The sequence below is a fragment of the Bufo bufo genome, chromosome 4 (genome assembly GCF_905171765.1).
Source record: "Bufo bufo chromosome 4, aBufBuf1.1, whole genome shotgun sequence".
Classification (NCBI taxonomy): Eukaryota; Metazoa; Chordata; class Amphibia; order Anura; family Bufonidae; genus Bufo; species Bufo bufo.
In genome coordinates this window covers 624109778-624132226 of record NC_053392.1, presented here as the reverse complement: position 1 = coordinate 624132226, position 22449 = coordinate 624109778, and the positions used below count along the sequence as shown (strand labels likewise).

The following is a 22449-nucleotide window of genomic DNA, read 5'->3' as shown; positions in this document are numbered from 1 at the left end:
CCCCTGTTATCGGCCATTTCAGGGGAGAGGATGACTGTAGGACAGGAGAATACAGTCTATTGCCCCCTGTTATCAGCCATTTCAGGGGAGAGGATGACTGTAGGACAGGAGAATACAGTCTATTGCTCCCTGTTATCAGCCATTTCAGGGGAGGATGACTGTAGGACAGGAGAATACAGTCTATTGCTCCCTGTTATCAGCCATTTCAGGGGAGGGGATGACTGTAGGACAGGAGAATACAGTCTATTGCTCCCTGTTATCAGCCATTTCAGAGGAGAGGATGACTGTAGGACAGGAGAATACAGTCTATTGCCCCCTGTTATCAGCCATTTCAGGGGAGAGGATGACTGTAGGACAGGAGAATACAATCTATTGCCCCCTGTTATCGGCCATTTCAGGGGAGAGGATGACTGTAGGACAGGAGAATACAATCTATTGCCCCTGTTATCAGCCATTTCAGGGGAGAGGATGACTGTAGGACAGGAGAATACAATCTATTGCCCCTGTTATCAGCCATTTCAGGGGAGAGGATGACTGTAGGACAGGAGAATACAATCTATTGCCCCTGTTATCAGCCATTTCAGGGGAGAGGATGACTGTAGGACAGGAGAATACAATCTATTGCCCCTGTTATCAGCCATTTCAGGGGAGAGGATGACTGTAGGACAGGAGAATACAGTCTATTGCCCCTGTTATCAGACATTTCAGGGGAGAGGATGACTGTAGGACAGGAGAATACAATCTATTGCCCCCTGTTATCAGCCATTTCAGGGGGTAGGATGACTGTAGGACAGGAGAATACAGTCTATTGCTCCCTGTTATCAGACATTTCAGGGGAGAGGATGACTGTAGGACAGGAGAATACAGTCTATTGCCCCTGTTATCAGACATTTCAGGGGAGAGGATGACTGTAGGACAGGAGAATACAATCTATTGCCTCCTGTTATCAGCCATTTCAGGGGGTAGGATGACTGTAGGACAGGAGAATACAGTCTATTGCTCCCTGTTATCAGACATTTCAGGGGAGAGGATGACTGTAGGACAGGAGAATACAGTCTATTGCTCCCTGTTATCAGCCATTACAGGGGAGAGGATGACTGTAGGACAGGAGAATACAGTCTATTGCTCCCTGTTATCAGCCATTTCAGGGGAGAGGATGACTGTAGGACAGGAGAATACAGTCTATTGCCCCCGGTTATCAGCCATTTCAGGGGAGAGGATGACTGTAGGACAGGAGAATACAGTCTATTGCCCCCTGTTATCAGCCATTTCAGGGGAGAGGATGACTGTAGGACAGGAGAATACAATCTATTGCCCCCTGTTATCAGCCATTTCAGGGGAGAGGATGACTGTAGGACAGGAGAATACAGTCTATTGCCCCCTGTTATCAGCCATTTCAGGGGAGAGGATGACTGTAGGACAGGAGAATACAATCTATTGCCTCCTGTTATCAGCCATTTCAGGGGAGAGGATGACTGTAGGACAGGAGAATACAGTCTATTGCTCCCTGTTATCAGCCATTTCAGGGGAGAGGATGACTGTAGGACAGGAGAATACAGTCTATTGCTCCCTGTTATCAGACATTTCAGGGGAGAGGATGACTGTAGGACAGGAGAATACAGTCTATTGCCCCCTGTTATCAGCCATTTCAGGGGAGAGGATGACTGTAGGACTGGAGAATACAGTCTATTGCTCTCTGTTATCAGCCATTTCAGGGGAGAGGATGACTGTAGGACAGGAGAATACAATCTATTGCCCCTGTTATCAGCCATTTCAGGGGAGAGGATGACTGTAGGACAGGAGAATACAGTCTATTGCCCCCTGTTATCAGCCATTTCAGGAGAGAGGATGACTGTAGGACAGGAGAATACAGTCTATTGCTCCCTGTTATCAGCCATTTCAGGGGAGAGGATGACTGTAGGACAGGAGAATACAGTCTATTGCTCCCTGTTATCAGCCATTTCAGGAGAGAGGATGACTGTAGGACAGGAGAATACAGTCTATTGCCCCCTGTTATCAGCCATTTCAGGGGAGAGGATGACTGTAGGACAGGAGAATACAGTCTATTGCTCCCTGTTATCAGCCATTTCAGGGGAGAGGATGACTGTAGGACAGGAGAATACAATCTATTGCCCCCTGTTATCAGCCATTTCAGGGGAGAGGATGACTGTAGGACAGGAGAATCCGGTCTATTGCCCCCTGTTATCAGCCATTTCAGGGGAGAGGATGACTGTAGGACAGGAGAATACAATCTATTGCCCCTGTTATCAGCCATTTCAGGGGAGAGGATGACTGTAGGACAGGAGAATACAATCTATTGCCCCTGTTATCAGCCATTTCAGGGGAGAGGATGACTGTAGGACAGGAGAATACAATCTATTGCCCCTGTTATCAGCCATTTCAGGGGAGATATTGACTGTAGGACAGGAGAATACAGTCTATTGCTCCCTGTTATCAGACATTTCAGGGGAGAGGATGACTGTAGGACAGGAGAATACAATCTATTGCCCCCTGTTATCAGCCATTTCAGGGGAGAGGATGACTGTAGGACAGGAGAATACGGTCTATTGCCCCCTGTTATCAGCCATTTCAGAGGAGAGGATGACTGTAGGACAGGAGAATACGGTCTATTGCCCCCTGTTATCAGCCATTTCAGGGGAGAGGATGACTGTAGGACAGGAGAATACAGTCTATTGCCCCCTGTTATCAGCCATTTCAGGGGAGAGGATGACTGTAGGACAGGAGAATACAATCTATTGCCCCCTGTTATCAGCCATTTCAGGGGAGAGGATGACTGTAGGACAGGAGAATACAGTCTATTGCCCCCGGTTATCAGCCATTTCAGGGGAGAGGATGACTGTAGGACAGGAGAATACAATCTATTGCCTCCTGTTATCAGCCATTTCAGGGGAGAGGATGACTGTAGGACAGGAGAATACAATCTATTGCCCCTGTTATCAGCCATTTCAGGAGAGAGGGTGACTGTAGGACAGGAGAATACAATCTATTGCCCCCTGTTATCAGCCATTACAGGGGAGAGGATGACTGTAGGACAGGAGAATACAATCTATTGCCCCTGTTATCAGCCATTACAGGGGAGAGGATGACTGTAGGACAGGAGAATACAATCTATTGCCCCTGTTATCAGCCATTTCAGAGGAGAGGACGACTGTAGGACAGGAGAATACAATCTATTGTCCCCTGTTATCAGCCATTACAGGGGAGAGGATGACTGTAGGACAGGAGAATACAGTCTATTACCCCCTGTTATCAGCCATTTCAGGGGAGAGGATGACTGTAGGACAGGAGAATACAGTCTATTGCCCCCTGTTATCAGCCATTTCAGGGGAGAGGATGACTGTAGGACAGGAGAATACAGTCTATTGCCGCCTGTTATCAGCCATTTCAGGGGAGAGGATGACTGTAGGACAGGAGAATACAGTCTATTGCCCCCTGTTATCAGCCATTTCAGGGAGAGGATGACTGTAGGACAGGAGAATACAGTCTATTGCCCCCTGTTATCAGCCATTTCAGGGGAGAGGATGACTGTAGGACAGGAGAATACAGTCTATTGCCCCCTGTTATCAGCCATTTCAGGGAGAGGATGACTGTAGGACAGGAGAATACAGTCTATTGCCCCTGTTATCAGCCATTTCAGAGGAGAGGATGACTGTAGGACAGGAGAATACAGTCTATTGCCCCCTGTTATCAGCCATTTCAGGGAGAGGATGACTGTAGGACAGGAGAATACAGTCTATTGCCCCCTGTTATCAGCCATTTCAGGGAGAGGATGACTGTAGGACAGGAGAATACAGTCTATTGCCCCCTGTTATCAGCCATTTCAGGGGAGAGGATGACTGTAGGACAGGAGAATACAATCTATTGCCCCCTGTTATCAGCCATTTCAGGGGAGGGGATGACTGTAGGACAGGAGAATACAGTCTATTGCTCCCTGTTATCAGCCATTTCAGGGGAGAGGATGACTGTAGGACAGGAGACTACAATCTATTGCCCCCTGTTATCAGCCATTTCAGGGGAGAGGATGACTGTAGGACAGGAGAATACAATCTATTGCTCCCTGTTATCAGCCATTTCAGGGGAGAGGATGACTGTAGGACAGGAGAATACAATCTATTGCTCCCTGTTATCAGCCATTTCAGGGAGAGGATGACTGTAGGACAGGAGAATACAGTCTATTGCTCCCTGTTATCAGCCATTTCAGGGGAGAGGATGACTGTAGGACAGGAGAATACAGTCTATTGCTCCCTGTTATCAGCCATTTCAGGGGAGAGGATGACTGTAGGACAGGAGAATACAGTCTATTGCCCCCTGTTATCAGCCATTTCAGAGGAGAGGATGACTGTAGGACAGGAGAATACAGTCTATTGCCTCCTGTTATCAGCCATTTCAGAGGAGAGGATGACTGTAGGACAGGAGAATACAGTCTATTGCTCCCTGTTATCAGCCATTTCAGGGGAGAGGATGACTGTAGGACAGGAGAATACAATCTATTGCTCTCTGTTATCAGCCATTACAGGGGGAGAGGATGACTGTAGGACAGGAGAATACAGTCTATTGCCCCCTGTTATCAGCCATTTCAGGGGAGAGGATGACTGTAGGACAGGAGAATACAGTCTATTGCTCCCTGTTATCAGCCATTTCAGGGGAGAGGATGACTGTAGGACAGGAGAATACAGTCTATTGCTCCCTGTTATCAGCCATTTCAGGGGAGAGGATGACTGTAGGACAGGAGAATACAGTCTATTGCCCCTGTTATCAGCCATTTCAGTGGAGATATTGACTGTAGGACAGGAGAATACAGTCTATTGCCCCCTGTTATCAGCCATTTCAGGGGAGAGGACGACTGTAGGACAGGAGAATACAGTCTATTGCTCCCTGTTATCAGCCATTTCAGGGGAGAGGATGACTGTAGGACAGGAGAATACAGTCTATTGCCCCCTGTTATCAGCCATTTCAGGGGAGGATGACTGTAGGACAGGAGAATACAGTCTATTGCTCCCTGTTATCAGACATTTCAGGGGAGAGGATGACTGTAGGACAGGAGAATACAGACTATTGCTCCCTGTTATCAGCCATTTCAGGGGAGGGGATGACTGTAGGACAGGAGAATACAGTCTATTGCTACCTGTTATCAGCCATTTCAGGGGAGAGGATGACTGTAGGACAGGAGAATACAGTCTATTGCTCCCTGTTATCAGCCATTTCAGAGGAGAGGATGACTGTAGGACAGGAGAATACAGTCTATTGCCCCCTGTTATCAGCCATTTCAGAGGAGAGGATGACTGTAGGACAGGAGAATACAGTCTATTGCCCCCTGTTATCAGCCATTTCAGAGGAGAGGATGACTGTAGGACAGGAGAATACAGTCTATTGCCCCCTGTTATCAGACATTTCAGGGGAGAGGATGACTGTAGGACAGGAGAATACAGTCTATTGCTCCCTGTTATCAGCCATTTCAGGGGAGAGGATGACTGTAGGACAGGAGAATACAGTCTATTGCCCCCTGTTATCAGCCATTTCAGGGGAGAGGATGACTGTAGGACAGGAGAATACAGTCTATTGCCCCCTGTTATCAGCCATTTCAGGGGAGAGGATGACTGTAGGACAGGAGAATACAGTCTATTGCTCCCTGTTATCAGCCATTTCAGGGGAGAGGATGACTGTAGGACAGGAGAATACAGTCTATTGCTCCCTGTTATCAGCCATTTCAGGGGAGAGGATGACTGTAGGACAGGAGAATACAGTCTATTGCTCCTGTTATCAGCCATTTCAGTGGAGATATTGACTGTAGGACAGGAGAATACAGTCTATTGCCTCCTGTTATCAGCCATTTCAGGGGAGAGGATGACTGTAGGACAGGAGAATACAGTCTATTGCTCCCTGTTATCAGCCATTTCAGGGGAGAGGATGACTGTAGGACAGGAGAATACAGTCTATTGCCCCCTGTTATCAGCCATTTCAGGGGAGAGGATGACTGTAGGACAGGAGAATACAGTCTATTGCCCCCTGTTATCAGCCATTTCAGGGGAGAGGATGACTGTAGGACAGGAGAATACAATCTATTGCCCCCTGTTATCAGCCATTTCAGGGGAGAGGACGACTGTAGGACAGGAGAATACAGTCTATTGCCCCCTGTTATCAGCCATTTCAGGGGAGAGGACGACTGTAGGACAGGAGAATACAGTCTATTGCCCCCTGTTATCAGCCATTTCAGGGGAGAGGATGACTGTAGGACAGGAGAATACAGTCTATTGCCCCCTGTTATCAGCCATTTCAGGGGAGGATGACTGTAGGACAGGAGAATACAGTCTATTGCTCCCTGTTATCAGCCATTTCAGGGGAGAGGATGACTGTAGGACAGGAGAATACAGTCTATTGCCCCCGGTTATCAGCCATTTCAGGGGAGAGGATGACTGTAGGACAGGAGAATACAGTCTATTGCCCCCTGTTATCAGCCATTTCAGGGGAGAGGATGACTGTAGGACAGGAGAATACAATCTATTGCCCCCTGTTATCAGCCATTTCAGGGGAGAGGATGACTGTAGGACAGGAGAATACAGTCTATTGCCCCCTGTTATCAGCCATTTCAGGGGAGAGGATGACTGTAGGACAGGAGAATACAATCTATTGCCTCCTGTTATCAGCCATTTCAGCGGAGAGGATGACTGTAGGACAGGAGAATACAGTCTATTGCTCCCTGTTATCAGCCATTTCAGGGGAGAGGATGACTGTAGGACAGGAGAATACAGTCTATTGCTCCCTGTTATCAGACATTTCAGGGGAGAGGATGACTGTAGGACAGGAGAATACAGTCTATTGCCCCCTGTTATCAGCCATTTCAGGGGAGAGGATGACTGTAGGACTGGAGAATACAGTCTATTGCTCTCTGTTATCAGCCATTTCAGGGGAGAGGATGACTGTAGGACAGGAGAATACAATCTATTGCCCCTGTTATCAGCCATTTCAGGGGAGAGGATGACTGTAGGACAGGAGAATACAGTCTATTGCCCCCTGTTATCAGCCATTTCAGGAGAGAGGATGACTGTAGGACAGGAGAATACAGTCTATTGCTCCCTGTTATCAGCCATTTCAGGGGAGAGGATGACTGTAGGACAGGAGAATACAGTCTATTGCTCCCTGTTATCAGCCATTTCAGGAGAGAGGATGACTGTAGGACAGGAGAATACAGTCTATTGCCCCCTGTTATCAGCCATTTCAGGGGAGAGGATGACTGTAGGACAGGAGAATACAGTCTATTGCTCCCTGTTATCAGCCATTTCAGGGGAGAGGATGACTGTAGGACAGGAGAATACAATCTATTGCCCCCTGTTATCAGCCATTTCAGGGGAGAGGATGACTGTAGGACAGGAGAATACAGTCTATTGCCCCCTGTTATCAGCCATTTCAGGGGAGAGGATGACTGTAGGACAGGAGAATACAATCTATTGCCCCTGTTATCAGCCATTTCAGGGGAGAGGATGACTGTAGGACAGGAGAATACAATCTATTGCCCCTGTTATCAGCCATTTCAGGGGAGAGGATGACTGTAGGACAGGAGAATACAATCTATTGCCCCTGTTATCAGCCATTTCAGGGGAGATATTGACTGTAGGACAGGAGAATACAGTCTATTGCTCCCTGTTATCAGACATTTCAGGGGAGAGGATGACTGTAGGACAGGAGAATACAATCTATTGCCCCCTGTTATCAGCCATTTCAGGGGAGAGGATGACTGTAGGACAGGAGAATACGGTCTATTGCCCCCTGTTATCAGCCATTTCAGAGGAGAGGATGACTGTAGGACAGGAGAATACGGTCTATTGCCCCCTGTTATCAGCCATTTCAGGGGAGAGGATGACTGTAGGACAGGAGAATACAGTCTATTGCCCCCTGTTATCAGCCATTTCAGGGGAGAGGATGACTGTAGGACAGGAGAATACAATCTATTGCCCCCTGTTATCAGCCATTTCAGGGGAGAGGATGACTGTAGGACAGGAGAATACAGTCTATTGCCCCCGGTTATCAGCCATTTCAGGGGAGAGGATGACTGTAGGACAGGAGAATACAATCTATTGCCTCCTGTTATCAGCCATTTCAGGGGAGAGGATGACTGTAGGACAGGAGAATACAATCTATTGCCCCTGTTATCAGCCATTTCAGGAGAGAGGGTGACTGTAGGACAGGAGAATACAATCTATTGCCCCCTGTTATCAGCCATTACAGGGGAGAGGATGACTGTAGGACAGGAGAATACAATCTATTGCCCCTGTTATCAGCCATTACAGGGGAGAGGATGACTGTAGGACAGGAGAATACAATCTATTGCCCCTGTTATCAGCCATTTCAGAGGAGAGGACGACTGTAGGACAGGAGAATACAATCTATTGTCCCCTGTTATCAGCCATTACAGGGGAGAGGATGACTGTAGGACAGGAGAATACAGTCTATTACCCCCTGTTATCAGCCATTTCAGGGGAGAGGATGACTGTAGGACAGGAGAATACAGTCTATTGCCCCCTGTTATCAGCCATTTCAGGGGAGAGGATGACTGTAGGACAGGAGAATACAGTCTATTGCCGCCTGTTATCAGCCATTTCAGGGGAGAGGATGACTGTAGGACAGGAGAATACAGTCTATTGCCCCCTGTTATCAGCCATTTCAGGGAGAGGATGACTGTAGGACAGGAGAATACAGTCTATTGCCCCCTGTTATCAGCCATTTCAGGGGAGAGGATGACTGTAGGACAGGAGAATACAGTCTATTGCCCCCTGTTATCAGCCATTTCAGGGAGAGGATGACTGTAGGACAGGAGAATACAGTCTATTGCCCCTGTTATCAGCCATTTCAGAGGAGAGGATGACTGTAGGACAGGAGAATACAGTCTATTGCCCCCTGTTATCAGCCATTTCAGGGAGAGGATGACTGTAGGACAGGAGAATACAGTCTATTGCCCCCTGTTATCAGCCATTTCAGGGAGAGGATGACTGTAGGACAGGAGAATACAGTCTATTGCCCCCTGTTATCAGCCATTTCAGGGGAGAGGATGACTGTAGGACAGGAGAATACAATCTATTGCCCCCTGTTATCAGCCATTTCAGGGGAGGGGATGACTGTAGGACAGGAGAATACAGTCTATTGCTCCCTGTTATCAGCCATTTCAGGGGAGAGGATGACTGTAGGACAGGAGACTACAATCTATTGCCCCCTGTTATCAGCCATTTCAGGGGAGAGGATGACTGTAGGACAGGAGAATACAATCTATTGCTCCCTGTTATCAGCCATTTCAGGGGAGAGGATGACTGTAGGACAGGAGAATACAATCTATTGCTCCCTGTTATCAGCCATTTCAGGGAGAGGATGACTGTAGGACAGGAGAATACAGTCTATTGCTCCCTGTTATCAGCCATTTCAGGGGAGAGGATGACTGTAGGACAGGAGAATACAGTCTATTGCTCCCTGTTATCAGCCATTTCAGGGGAGAGGATGACTGTAGGACAGGAGAATACAGTCTATTGCCCCCTGTTATCAGCCATTTCAGAGGAGAGGATGACTGTAGGACAGGAGAATACAGTCTATTGCCTCCTGTTATCAGCCATTTCAGAGGAGAGGATGACTGTAGGACAGGAGAATACAGTCTATTGCTCCCTGTTATCAGCCATTTCAGGGGAGAGGATGACTGTAGGACAGGAGAATACAATCTATTGCTCTCTGTTATAAGCCATTACAGGGGGAGAGGATGACTGTAGGACAGGAGAATACAGTCTATTGCCCCCTGTTATCAGCCATTTCAGGGGAGAGGATGACTGTAGGACAGGAGAATACAGTCTATTGCTCCCTGTTATCAGCCATTTCAGGGGAGAGGATGACTGTAGGACAGGAGAATACAGTCTATTGCTCCCTGTTATCAGCCATTTCAGGGGAGAGGATGACTGTAGGACAGGAGAATACAGTCTATTGCCCCTGTTATCAGCCATTTCAGTGGAGATATTGACTGTAGGACAGGAGAATACAGTCTATTGCCCCCTGTTATCAGCCATTTCAGGGGAGAGGACGACTGTAGGACAGGAGAATACAGTCTATTGCTCCCTGTTATCAGCCATTTCAGGGGAGAGGATGACTGTAGGACAGGAGAATACAGTCTATTGCCCCCTGTTATCAGCCATTTCAGGGGAGGATGACTGTAGGACAGGAGAATACAGTCTATTGCTCCCTGTTATCAGACATTTCAGGGGAGAGGATGACTGTAGGACAGGAGAATACAGACTATTGCTCCCTGTTATCAGCCATTTCAGGGGAGGGGATGACTGTAGGACAGGAGAATACAGTCTATTGCTACCTGTTATCAGCCATTTCAGGGGAGAGGATGACTGTAGGACAGGAGAATACAGTCTATTGCTCCCTGTTATCAGCCATTTCAGAGGAGAGGATGACTGTAGGACAGGAGAATACAGTCTATTGCCCCCTGTTATCAGCCATTTCAGAGGAGAGGATGACTGTAGGACAGGAGAATACAGTCTATTGCCCCCTGTTATCAGCCATTTCAGAGGAGAGGATGACTGTAGGACAGGAGAATACAGTCTATTGCCCCCTGTTATCAGACATTTCAGGGGAGAGGATGACTGTAGGACAGGAGAATACAGTCTATTGCTCCCTGTTATCAGCCATTTCAGGGGAGAGGATGACTGTAGGACAGGAGAATACAGTCTATTGCCCCCTGTTATCAGCCATTTCAGGGGAGAGGATGACTGTAGGACAGGAGAATACAGTCTATTGCCCCCTGTTATCAGCCATTTCAGGGGAGAGGATGACTGTAGGACAGGAGAATACAGTCTATTGCTCCCTGTTATCAGCCATTTCAGGGGAGAGGATGACTGTAGGACAGGAGAATACAGTCTATTGCTCCCTGTTATCAGCCATTTCAGGGGAGAGGATGACTGTAGGACAGGAGAATACAGTCTATTGCTCCTGTTATCAGCCATTTCAGTGGAGATATTGACTGTAGGACAGGAGAATACAGTCTATTGCCTCCTGTTATCAGCCATTTCAGGGGAGAGGATGACTGTAGGACAGGAGAATACAGTCTATTGCTCCCTGTTATCAGCCATTTCAGGGGAGAGGATGACTGTAGGACAGGAGAATACAGTCTATTGCCCCCTGTTATCAGCCATTTCAGGGGAGAGGATGACTGTAGGACAGGAGAATACAGTCTATTGCCCCCTGTTATCAGCCATTTCAGGGGAGAGGATGACTGTAGGACAGGAGAATACAATCTATTGCCCCCTGTTATCAGCCATTTCAGGGGAGAGGACGACTGTAGGACAGGAGAATACAGTCTATTGCCCCCTGTTATCAGCCATTTCAGGGGAGAGGACGACTGTAGGACAGGAGAATACAGTCTATTGCCCCCTGTTATCAGCCATTTCAGGGGAGAGGATGACTGTAGGACAGGAGAATACAGTCTATTGCCCCCTGTTATCAGCCATTTCAGGGGAGGATGACTGTAGGACAGGAGAATACAGTCTATTGCTCCCTGTTATCAGCCATTTTATTCTGACGGATGGGCTGACTGTAGCATCTTTTAAAGAGGTGAATGGCAGGAAGGGCAAATTGCTCCCTGCTTTGACCACTACTTTATGTCACTTATCTCCGGAGCTCAGAGCTATTAAAGACATTTAGATCACATGCGTGGCTCATATAATTTCTTCTTATAACGTTGCTGTAATATGATAGACTGCTGCTGTAGAAGGTGACTGGCCCTTTAAGGAGTGAGATAAATTAGGAGGTTCAGTTGACTTCCCCCTCCCCTCAAAAGTGGAAAATATGGGAAACAGAAGGAGAACTACGTAGATACTACTGTTCTCCTGCTGTTGACTGGCATTGGGGGCTCACTTGCATATGATCTGCATTTTCCTTTAATCTGCGAATTAGCTGTTTTAAAGGGGTGGGGGGGGGGGGGGTTTGGCATATTTGAGACGGGGAAATTAAAAGGAGCATTTCCATTGACAGGTTCCCTTTAAGATCCGTGCTGGGTGTTCCCAGTAAGTGGAGCTCGGACCAATAAACTTTGATATTTTTAGCAGAGAAATTCAGATCCTTCCCATAAATAACATTGTGTCTGCACGGAAAGTCCTGAGCAGCCAATCAGGAAGCAGGCGGCTAGTAAAACTTCTTTACAGAACTCACTGGAGCCAATCAGGGGGCTGTGGAATTATTCATCAGCCAATCAGGAAGCAGCTGACTGAGGTGTGATGTAGTCCTCTGCCGCCAGGTGCCCGGTCAGCTCGGCCATCACTCGGCTACTGATCTGTTTTCTAAAGAAATAAAGAGTTTGAGCCAAATATAACTTGGAAGAAGTGAGACAACAAAATATTAAGAATCCGGGACACAGCCTGTCACTTTATTTCCTTTATTTTTGATATTTGGGATGATTTTATACAGATCTATACAGCTCAGATATATATATCCATTACCGCACAGAAGGGTAGACGCGACAATGTCATAGTGGCAGGCCTGGAAATGAAATTGTTTCCAGGTCATCACTAATGAAAAAAACTGATTTAATGTAATCAGGATTATAAAACACAAAAAAAAAAAAAAATGAGAACAAGGAAGTTTATAACGTTTATAATAAAGAATCTATACTCAGTACTGCAAATAAAGAGCGAAAACATATCCTACTGTACAATCTGAATAATACTTATATATCTCTTTTATAATATAATACTGCTCCTATGTACAAGAATATAACTACTATAATACTGCCTCCTATGTACAAGAATATAACTACTATAATACTGCCTCCTATGTACAAGAATATAACTACTATAATACTGCTCCTATGTACAAGAATATAACTACTATAATACTGCCTCCTATGTACAAGAATATAACTACTATAATACTGCCTCCTATGTACAAGAATATAACTACTATAATACTGCTCCTATGTACAAGAATACAACTACTATAATACTGCCTCCTATGTACAAGAATATAAGTACTGTAATACTGCCTCCTATGTACAAGAATATAACTACTATAATACTGCCTCCTATGTACAAGAATATAACTACTATAATACTGCTCCTATGTACAAGAATATAACTACTATAATACTGCCTCCTATGTACAAGAATATAACTACTATAATACTGCTCCTATGTACAGGGATATAACTACTATAATACTACTTCCTATGTACAAGGATATAACTACTATAATACTGCTTCTATGTACAAGAATATAACTACTATAATACTGCTCCTATGTATAAGAATATAACTACTATAATACTGCTCCTATGTACAAGAATATAACTACTATAATACTGCTCCTATGTACAAGAATATAACTACTATAATCCTGCCTCCTATGTACAAGAATATAACTACTATAATACTGCTCCTATGTACAAGAATATAGCTACTATAATACTGCTCCTATGTACAAGAATATAACTACTATAATACTGCTCCTATGTACAAGAATATAACTACTATAATACTGCTCCTATGTACAAGAATATAACTACTATAATACTGCGTCCTATGTACAAGAATATAACTACTATAATACTGCTCCTATGTACAAGAATATAACTACTATAATACTGCCTCCTACGTACAATAATATACTATAATACTGCTCCTATGTACAAGAATATAACTACTATAATACTGCCTCCTATGTACAAGAATATAACTACTATAATACTGCTCCTATGTACAAGAATATAACTACTATAATACTGCCTCCTATGTACAAGAATATAACTACTATAATACTGCCACCTATGTACAGGAATATAACTACTATAATACTGCTCCTATGTACAAGAATATAACTACTATAATACTGCTCCTATGTACAAGAATATAACTACTATAATACTGCTCCTATGTACAAGAATATAACTACTATAATACTGCTCCTATGTACAAGAATATAACTACTATAATACTGCCTCCTATGTACAAGAATATAACTACTATAATACTGCTCCTATGTACAAGAATATAACTATTATAATACTGCTCCTATGTACAAGAATATAACTACTATAATACTGCTCCTATGTACAAGAATATAACTACTATAATACTGCCTCCTATGTACAAGAATATAACTACTATAATACTGCCACCTATGTACAGGAATATAACTACTATAATACTGCTCCTATGTACAAGAATATAACTACTATAATACTGCCTCCTATGTACAAGAATATAACTACTATAATACTGCTCCTATGTACAAGAATATAACTACTATAATACTGCTCCTATGTACAAGAATATAACTACTATAATACTGCCTCCTACGTACAATAATATACTATAATACTGCTCCTATGTACAAGAATATAACTACTATAATACTGCCTCCTATGTACAAGAATATAACTACTATAATACTGCCACCTATGTACAGGAATATAACTACTATAATACTGCTCCTATGTACAAGAATATAACTACTATAATACTGCTCCTATGTACAAGAATATAACTACTATAATACTGCTCCTATGTACAAGAATATAACTACTATAATACTGCTCCTATGTACAAGAATATAACTACTATAATACTGCCTCCTATGTACAAGAATATAACTACTATAATACTGCTCCTATGTACAAGAATATAACTATTATAATACTGCTCCTATGTACAAGAATATAACTACTATAATACTGCTCCTATGTACAAGAATATAACTACTATAATACTGCCTCCTATGTACAAGAATATAACTACTATAATACTGCCACCTATGTACAGGAATATAACTACTATAATACTGCTCCTATGTACAAGAATATAACTACTATAATACTGCTCCTATGTACAAGAATATAACTACTATAATACTGCCTCCTATGTACAAGAATATAACTACTATTATAATGCTCCTATGTACAAGAATATATCTACTATAATACTGCTCCTATGTACAAGAATATAACTACTATAATACTGCCACCTATGTACAGGAATATAACTACTATAATACTGCTCCTATGTACAAGAATATAACTACTATAATACTGCTCCTATGTACAAGAATACAACTACTATAATACTGCCTCCTATGTACAAGACTATAACTACTATAATACTGCTCCTATGTACAAGAATGTAACTACTATAATACTGCCTCCTATGTACAAGAATATAACTACTATAATACTGCTCCTATGTACAAGAATATTACTACTATAATACTGCTCCTATGTACAAGAATATAACTACTATAATACTGCTCCTATGTACAAGAATATAACTACTATAATACTGCTCCTATGTACAGGAATATAACTACTATAATACTGCTCCTATGTACAAGAATATAACTGCTATAATACTGCCCCTGTACAGTACTGTGTAGTAATATAAGGACTGCGATGCTGTTTCTTATTTGTGCAGTTCTCTCTGGTGGATACAGGACGGTTTTATATTTTCTGGCTCCTCAGTTTCTGCTTTGTAGTTGCCATTATAAACACTGCTGATCACAGATCCTCAGGTTTAGATTTCAGTGAAGTGTTTACTGTGGACGAGGTCGTTGTAGAATCGCTGCCGACAGCGTCAGAAATCAGTGATGAGACCTCAGACATGAACCCAGCGCTGCGGTCGGACACCCGTCGGTCATGGCCTAGTTTTCTTTCTTTTTTTCTACATATTGGAGTCATCTCTTTAGATATTGCTTTGTATTTAACCTGATATAATAGGAGAGATTCGAGTTGGGTTATGTCTCTAGTCACATCCAAAGCTGCAGTTAGATTTGCGCTGACGATATCGAATGATGAGCGTTTTTCTTCTGTCCAGTGTCATATTGCTGTACGGTACATTTGTTTTCTCTACCACAGTGCAGTTCACCAGGGGATGCTCTTTACAGGCGCTGAACCTTGCAGAGCTGTATTCACATTTGTCTTCTAGCACAATCCTAAACACTAGGAATTGAAAGCATCTTTGGATGTTACTAGAGAGTCCATACACTTGATTGTAGAGTTCGATGACATCATCGTCTTTCTGACTGTTTCTATTCTTTCTTTTCTCTCAGTTCGCCAAAGCAATGAAACATTTTGGAGAATCGGAGGGTAAAATGCAGCCGGATGAGTTTTTTGGCATCTTTGATACTTTTCTGCAGTCATTTTCTGAGGCCAAGCAAGATCTGGAGAATATGAGAAAGAAGAAGGAGGAGGAAGAACGAAGGGCTCGGATGGAAGCCATGGTAAGGATGCGCTTCTCAGAGGGGCGTCCATTTATAAGTCTGCCTAATGCTCAATAAAGTCTGGAGGTGCATAGAGCCGTAATCCTTTGCATCACCTGCAGGGGCGCTGTAGCTGATTGGCACAGCTCCCTTTCTGGCCGCTCTCACATTGTCTATGGTCCTTTGTGTAGACCTGGAGATCCCCAGATGTTGGTAGGAATAAGATCTGGTGATATTGCGTCACTCAGGATAGCGACAGTTGTCCGCGGTGCCCGATAGTTACTCCTGGAATGGGGCCCCGCACTGTCTGACCTTTGGGTCATATCTATACCCCTTTCACTATTTGGCTGAACATGGAGAGGGGGTCCTGTATTGTACCCAATCTAATAAGTGATGAGACCAATGGGACCCATAGTAGCTGCACTGTGGCCCCTCTCTACATAGGACCATAGTAGCTGCACTGTGGCCCCTCTCTACATAGGACCATAGTAGCTGCACTGTGGCCCTATCTATCTATCTATCTATCTATCTATCTATCTATCTATCTATCTATCTATCTATCTATTATCTATCTATCTATCTTTCTATCTATCTCCTATCTATCTATCTATTATCTATCTATCTATCTATCTATCTATCTATTATCTATCTATCTCCTATCTATCTATTATCTATCTATCTATCTATCTCCTATCTATCTATTATCTATCTATCTATCTATCTATTATCTATCTCCTATCTATCTCCTATCTATTATCTATCTATCTATCTATCTATCTATCTATCTATCTATATATCTATCTATCTATCTATCTATCTATATCATACCTATTATCTATCTATCTATCTCTCTCTCATATCTATCTATCTATTTATCTCCAGGTGAAACTCTAAAAATTAGAATATTGTGCAAAGTTCATTTATTTCAGTAATGCAACTTATAAGGTAAAACTAACATATGAGACTCGTTACAGGCAAAGTGAGATATTTCAAGCCTTTATTTGTTATCATTTGGATGATTACAGTTTATGAAACCCCAAAGTCTCAATCTCAGGTCCCCTTTGCTCAGGGGGTACGGATTAATGACTAGAGGGTGACATTTTGAGCCGAGAATATTCAACCTTTTCACAAAGTTATAATTTTAAGTTTATTACTGAAATAAATGAACTTTTGCACAATATTCTAATTTTTCGAGTTTCACCTGTATCTATCTCCTATCTATCTATTATCTATCTATCTATTATCTATCTATCTATCTATCTATCTATCTATCTATTATCTATCTATCTATCTATCTATCTATCTATCTATCTATCTATCTATCTATCTATTATCTATCTATTATCTATCTATCTATTATCTATCTATCTATCTATCTATCTCCTATCTATCTATTATCTATCTATCTATTATCTATCTATTATCTATCTATCTATCTATTATCTATCTATCTATTATCTATCTATCTATTATCTATCTATCTATCTATCATCTATCTATCTATCTATTATCTATCTATTATCTATCTATTATCTATCTATCTATTATCTATCTATCTATCTATCTATCTATCTATCTATCTATCTATCTATCTATTATCTATCTATCTATCTATCTATCTATCATCTATCTATCTATCTATTATCTATCTATCTATCTATCTATCTATCTATCTATTATCTATCTCCTATCTATCTATCTATTATCTATCTATCTATTATCTATCTATCTGTTATCTATCTATTATCTATCTATCTATCTATCTATTATCTATCTATCTCCTATCTATCTATCTATCTATCTATCTATCTATCTGTTATCTATCTATTATCTATCTATCTATCTATTATCTATCTATTATCTATATATTATCTATCTATTATCTATCTATCTATTATCTATCTATCTCCTATCTATTATCTATCTATCTATTATCTATCTATCTATTATCTATCTATTATCTATCTATCTATCTATCTATCTATCTATCTATCTATCTATCTATCTATTATCTATCTATCTATCTATCTATCTATCTATCTATCTATCATCTATCTATCTATTATCTATCTATCTATTATCTATCTATCTATCTATCTATCTATCTATCTATCATCTATCTATCTATTATCTATCTATCTATCTATCTATTATCTATCTATCTCCTATCTATTATCTATCTATCTATCTATCTATCTATTATCTATCTATCTCCTATCTATCTATCTATCTATCTATCTATCTATCTATCTATCTATCTATCTATCTATTATCTATCTATCTATCTCCTATCTATCTCCTATCTATCTATCTATCTATCTATCTATCTATCTATTATCTATCTATCTATCTCCTATCTATCTATTATCTATTATCTATCTATCTATCTTCTATCTATTATCTATCTATCTCCTATCTATCTATCTATCTATCTATCTATTATCTATCTATCTATCTCCTATCTATCTATTATCTATCTATCTATCTGTTATCTATCTATTATCTATTATCTATCTATCTATCTTCTATCTATTATCTATCTATTATCTATCTATTATCTATCTATCTATCTATCTATCTATTATCTATCTATCTATCTATCTATCTATCTATCTATCTATCTATCTATTATCTATCTATCTATCTATCTATCTATCTATCTATTATCTATCTATTATCTATCTATCTATCTATTATCTATCTATCTATCTATCTATCTATCTATCTATCTATCTATCTATTATCTATCTATTATCTATCTATCTATCTCCTATCTATCTATTATCTATCTATCTATCTATCTGTTATCTATCTATTATCTATTATCTATCTATCTATCTATCTATCTATTATCTATCTATCTATCTATCTATCTATCTCATATCTATCTATTATCTATCTCATATCTATCTATCTAATCAAAGAACGCACCAGCACCTCCAGGGTTAATCGCAGACGCAAGCTGCCATGATATCCAGCCATACACCTACAGATAACCACTAGAAGCGCTAATAAGACACAAGTAGACGGTGGCGGTGTGAGGACAGGGAGACGCAGGGCCGCTATACTGACTGTTAGACACAGTAGAGGCTCTTAGCGCATATTGTTGATCGCACCTGCAATTAACCCTGGAGGTGCTGGTTCGTTCTTTGATTATATGTATAGGGGAATAGTCTTCCTGTGTGACCCTTGCACTGCCGCCCACCTGCCTGGTGCTTATCACAATAGGCGGATGCTCCTTTAACATAGTCAGTGTTAGAGAAGGTCCCGTCTGTTAGAAGACACCTTGTCGATCGGTAGATGGACCCTACGTATTTCTGATCAACGATATGCGCTAAGAGCTTCTCCAGTGTCTAACAGTCAGTATAGCGGTCCTGCGTCTCCCTGTCCTCACACGACACCGTTTGTATCTTATTAGCGCCTCTAGTGGTGTGCTGCTACTTTATCTGTATCTATCTATTGCCTATCTCTCCATCTCTCTCATATCTAAACAGCGGATAAATCTCCTTCCAGGATAGAGACAATATGACATCCATCTTATTATTATGTTCAGTCTTCTGGTTGGATATTTCACCTGTTACTTAGGTCTGAATATTTCTAGAATTTTTCCATTTTCTTTTCTTCTAGCTTAAGGAGCAACGTGAGAAGGAGCGGCGACTTAAGAAGGCCAAAGCCGGCAGTATATCGGAAGAAGGCGGCGAGTTTGATGATCTGGTGTCAGCATTAAGATCGGGGGAAGTTTTTGATAAGGACATATCCAAACTTAAGAGGAACCGGAAACGTTCCGGTAACCAAATTCTGGACACTAGCAGAGAGAGGGCAGTGACGAAGCTAAGTTATTAGGATCAGACATAGAGACGTTGCAGCGTGGACCATAGTGCGTGGGAGATGAGTCAAGGTCACCGGAAACTGCCCTGCGGAACTAAAGAACTTCACCTCTGTGTGACCAAGATCATTCCCACCATAGCTTGAGCATCAAGCTCTTCAAAGTGCCTCAGTGGAAAAACGCAGTGGACCAGGTCCATGTCTATGAGACCTGCAGGAGAACGTGCCGCAGTCACGCTTTACAAGTGCCAAATATTTTAATTATTTTTGCACTGTCTAAATCTTTGGTATTTTGTACAGTATCTACCCTAAGGCTTCAAGCTCTCCAAAAACATTACACCCACAGATAGACGACGATGGGAACATTTTCTGTGGCCAATAATAGATGTAAATAGAAAATTCCAGGTACGGAATTTAAAGTAAAAATTCTTAAATTTTCTTTTTAGATTTAACAGTAACATTTCAGCTGCAAGTAATAGTATCAGAGCCCCCCTTCTACTCTACGGTCATGTACGGGACCTCGCACAAACGTACTCTTTGTAATTCCAGGACCTTCTCCAAAATCTCAAAACCACTGTACGATTGCAACATGTTGTGCACTTTTTACCTTTTTCATGTGTTGCCATGGTTAGTATTGGCTTCGAGAACGCTGAAAAGTTTCAGCTGTCTCAACAAAAGCACAAACATTTCGTAACCGAAAAATAGGGGGGGGAAAAGGGCGCATCATCAGGTTCTGGAACCCAACCTTATCACTGCCAAAAACATGGGAGATATACTTTGTCAGACACATGAAAGAGCCAAAAATAGTTATGTTCTAGCGCATCAAAATGTAGACTTTTTTTTTTTATAGGAATGAGAGTAGAACTGGCAGGGACACAAGTCATGGGATTTAGGGTCTTGGTCATAAAGTTAGACTTTACTTGACCTCAAGTTTCAAAATCTTGGGACAACAATGGAAGAATGAGGTTGAATGCAGAACATATGTGTACTGTCCAGAATCTAGAACCATTGGTGGTGGCAAAGAACTTAGAAATGTAGAGCAGTGGTCGTGGGTCTTCTAGCTTATGGTGGTAACCCTGTAAATCATCTATGGACCAGCAATGGAAACATCTTGGACAATGTGTAGCAGGAAGAACCTCACAACACGCAAATATTATTTATGGAACAAACCCTCAATCAGTGAATAGAAACGTATAACATCTAAATGTTCTCAAGCAAATGCACACCAATGGAGATGTCTTGTCTTCAACACTTTCTTCATCATGTGACGGTAGACTTGGATCTACTTGAGAGTTGGTACAGCCTTCTAAAATTTTTGTCTCATCTTGGTGAAAATCTTTTTGAGATGTCTTGGACCACATGTGGCAAGAAGAACCATGGCGCATGTCAACTTTACAGTTAACCTTGGATGTATCGAAGACTTGGGTCTACTGGGGAGATGAAACAATGGTTACTATTTTGAGGTTGGACCATGCAGGAATGGAGACCTTTTGTCTTGGGTTATCAGTGGATAATTTGCACATGTATTCTGCCTACCGCTGGTCGTAGTTGTGGGTCTACTGCATCCCAAAGCTGTATCTTCTTATCATGTCTGGTACAACGCTCTCTATATCAAGACTTCTCATAGGCTTCCCCAATGAAAAGTGGCATGGTGGTCCTCCAGTCTCCACGACCCAAGTCACTTCTGTAGAAATGAAGCACTTATCCTGGAGTGTTCCTGAGGACCCTGGTACCTTCTGCGGCAATAATATATATCTATGTGGCATGATGACTGGTTTTGTTGTAAGTTTCCTTTTTTACTGAGTTGTCGACATATAAAAGGGAAGTGTCTGAAGATGGAAAATATCTGGAGCCGCAGATTAAATTTTGTAGCTGCTTCTATACGTCATAGGACACGCCATGAGAGTACTAAGCCGTACCAGAAACAAATAGTGGCTTCACAATGAAATTTATGGCACCAGGTTTTCTGTAGGCATCATTGACGGTGACCCGGGTAGACGTTTAATCCACATTCTAGAGAGATGATTGGTGAGTAGCAATCCTGTCCCAGATGTGGGGTGGGAGAGTCACCAGTGGTGATCATCTAGATGAGAATGGGGACAGAAATCCAAACCAGGAGGCAATATTACCCCCTCCCCCAATAGGAGGGAGATTTGATACATTGTCTAATCCAAGACAACGATTTTGATACATTAAATGATACAACGTGTCACATGATGCAGCTGATAGTAGAAGACAAAATAGGGGGATGGGAATTTTATGTCGCCAGTGATTAAACTATAATCCGAGTATAATGAAAAGTTCTACAACTTTCCAGTTTACTTTATGCTGCAATGCCTTATCATTTTCAAGACCTTTGCTTGTTGTCAGTGAAAAAGAGATTGTGTG

At 42.0% G+C, this 22449-nt stretch overlaps 1 protein-coding gene across 1 annotated transcript in view; it reads left to right on the top strand.

Moving 5' to 3' along the window:
* Positions 1 to 22044, top strand: part of DAAM2 (dishevelled associated activator of morphogenesis 2) — a 278066-nt gene extending 256022 nt beyond the window's left edge. Inside the window, 2 exon segments of the mRNA XM_040430767.1 lie at positions 16087 to 16257; positions 19864 to 22044. Of these exon segments, the coding sequence (XP_040286701.1) occupies positions 16087 to 16257; positions 19864 to 20079 (387 nt within the window). The 3' untranslated portion in view covers positions 20080 to 22044.
* The last annotated feature ends 405 nt before the right edge of the window (positions 22045 to 22449 follow it).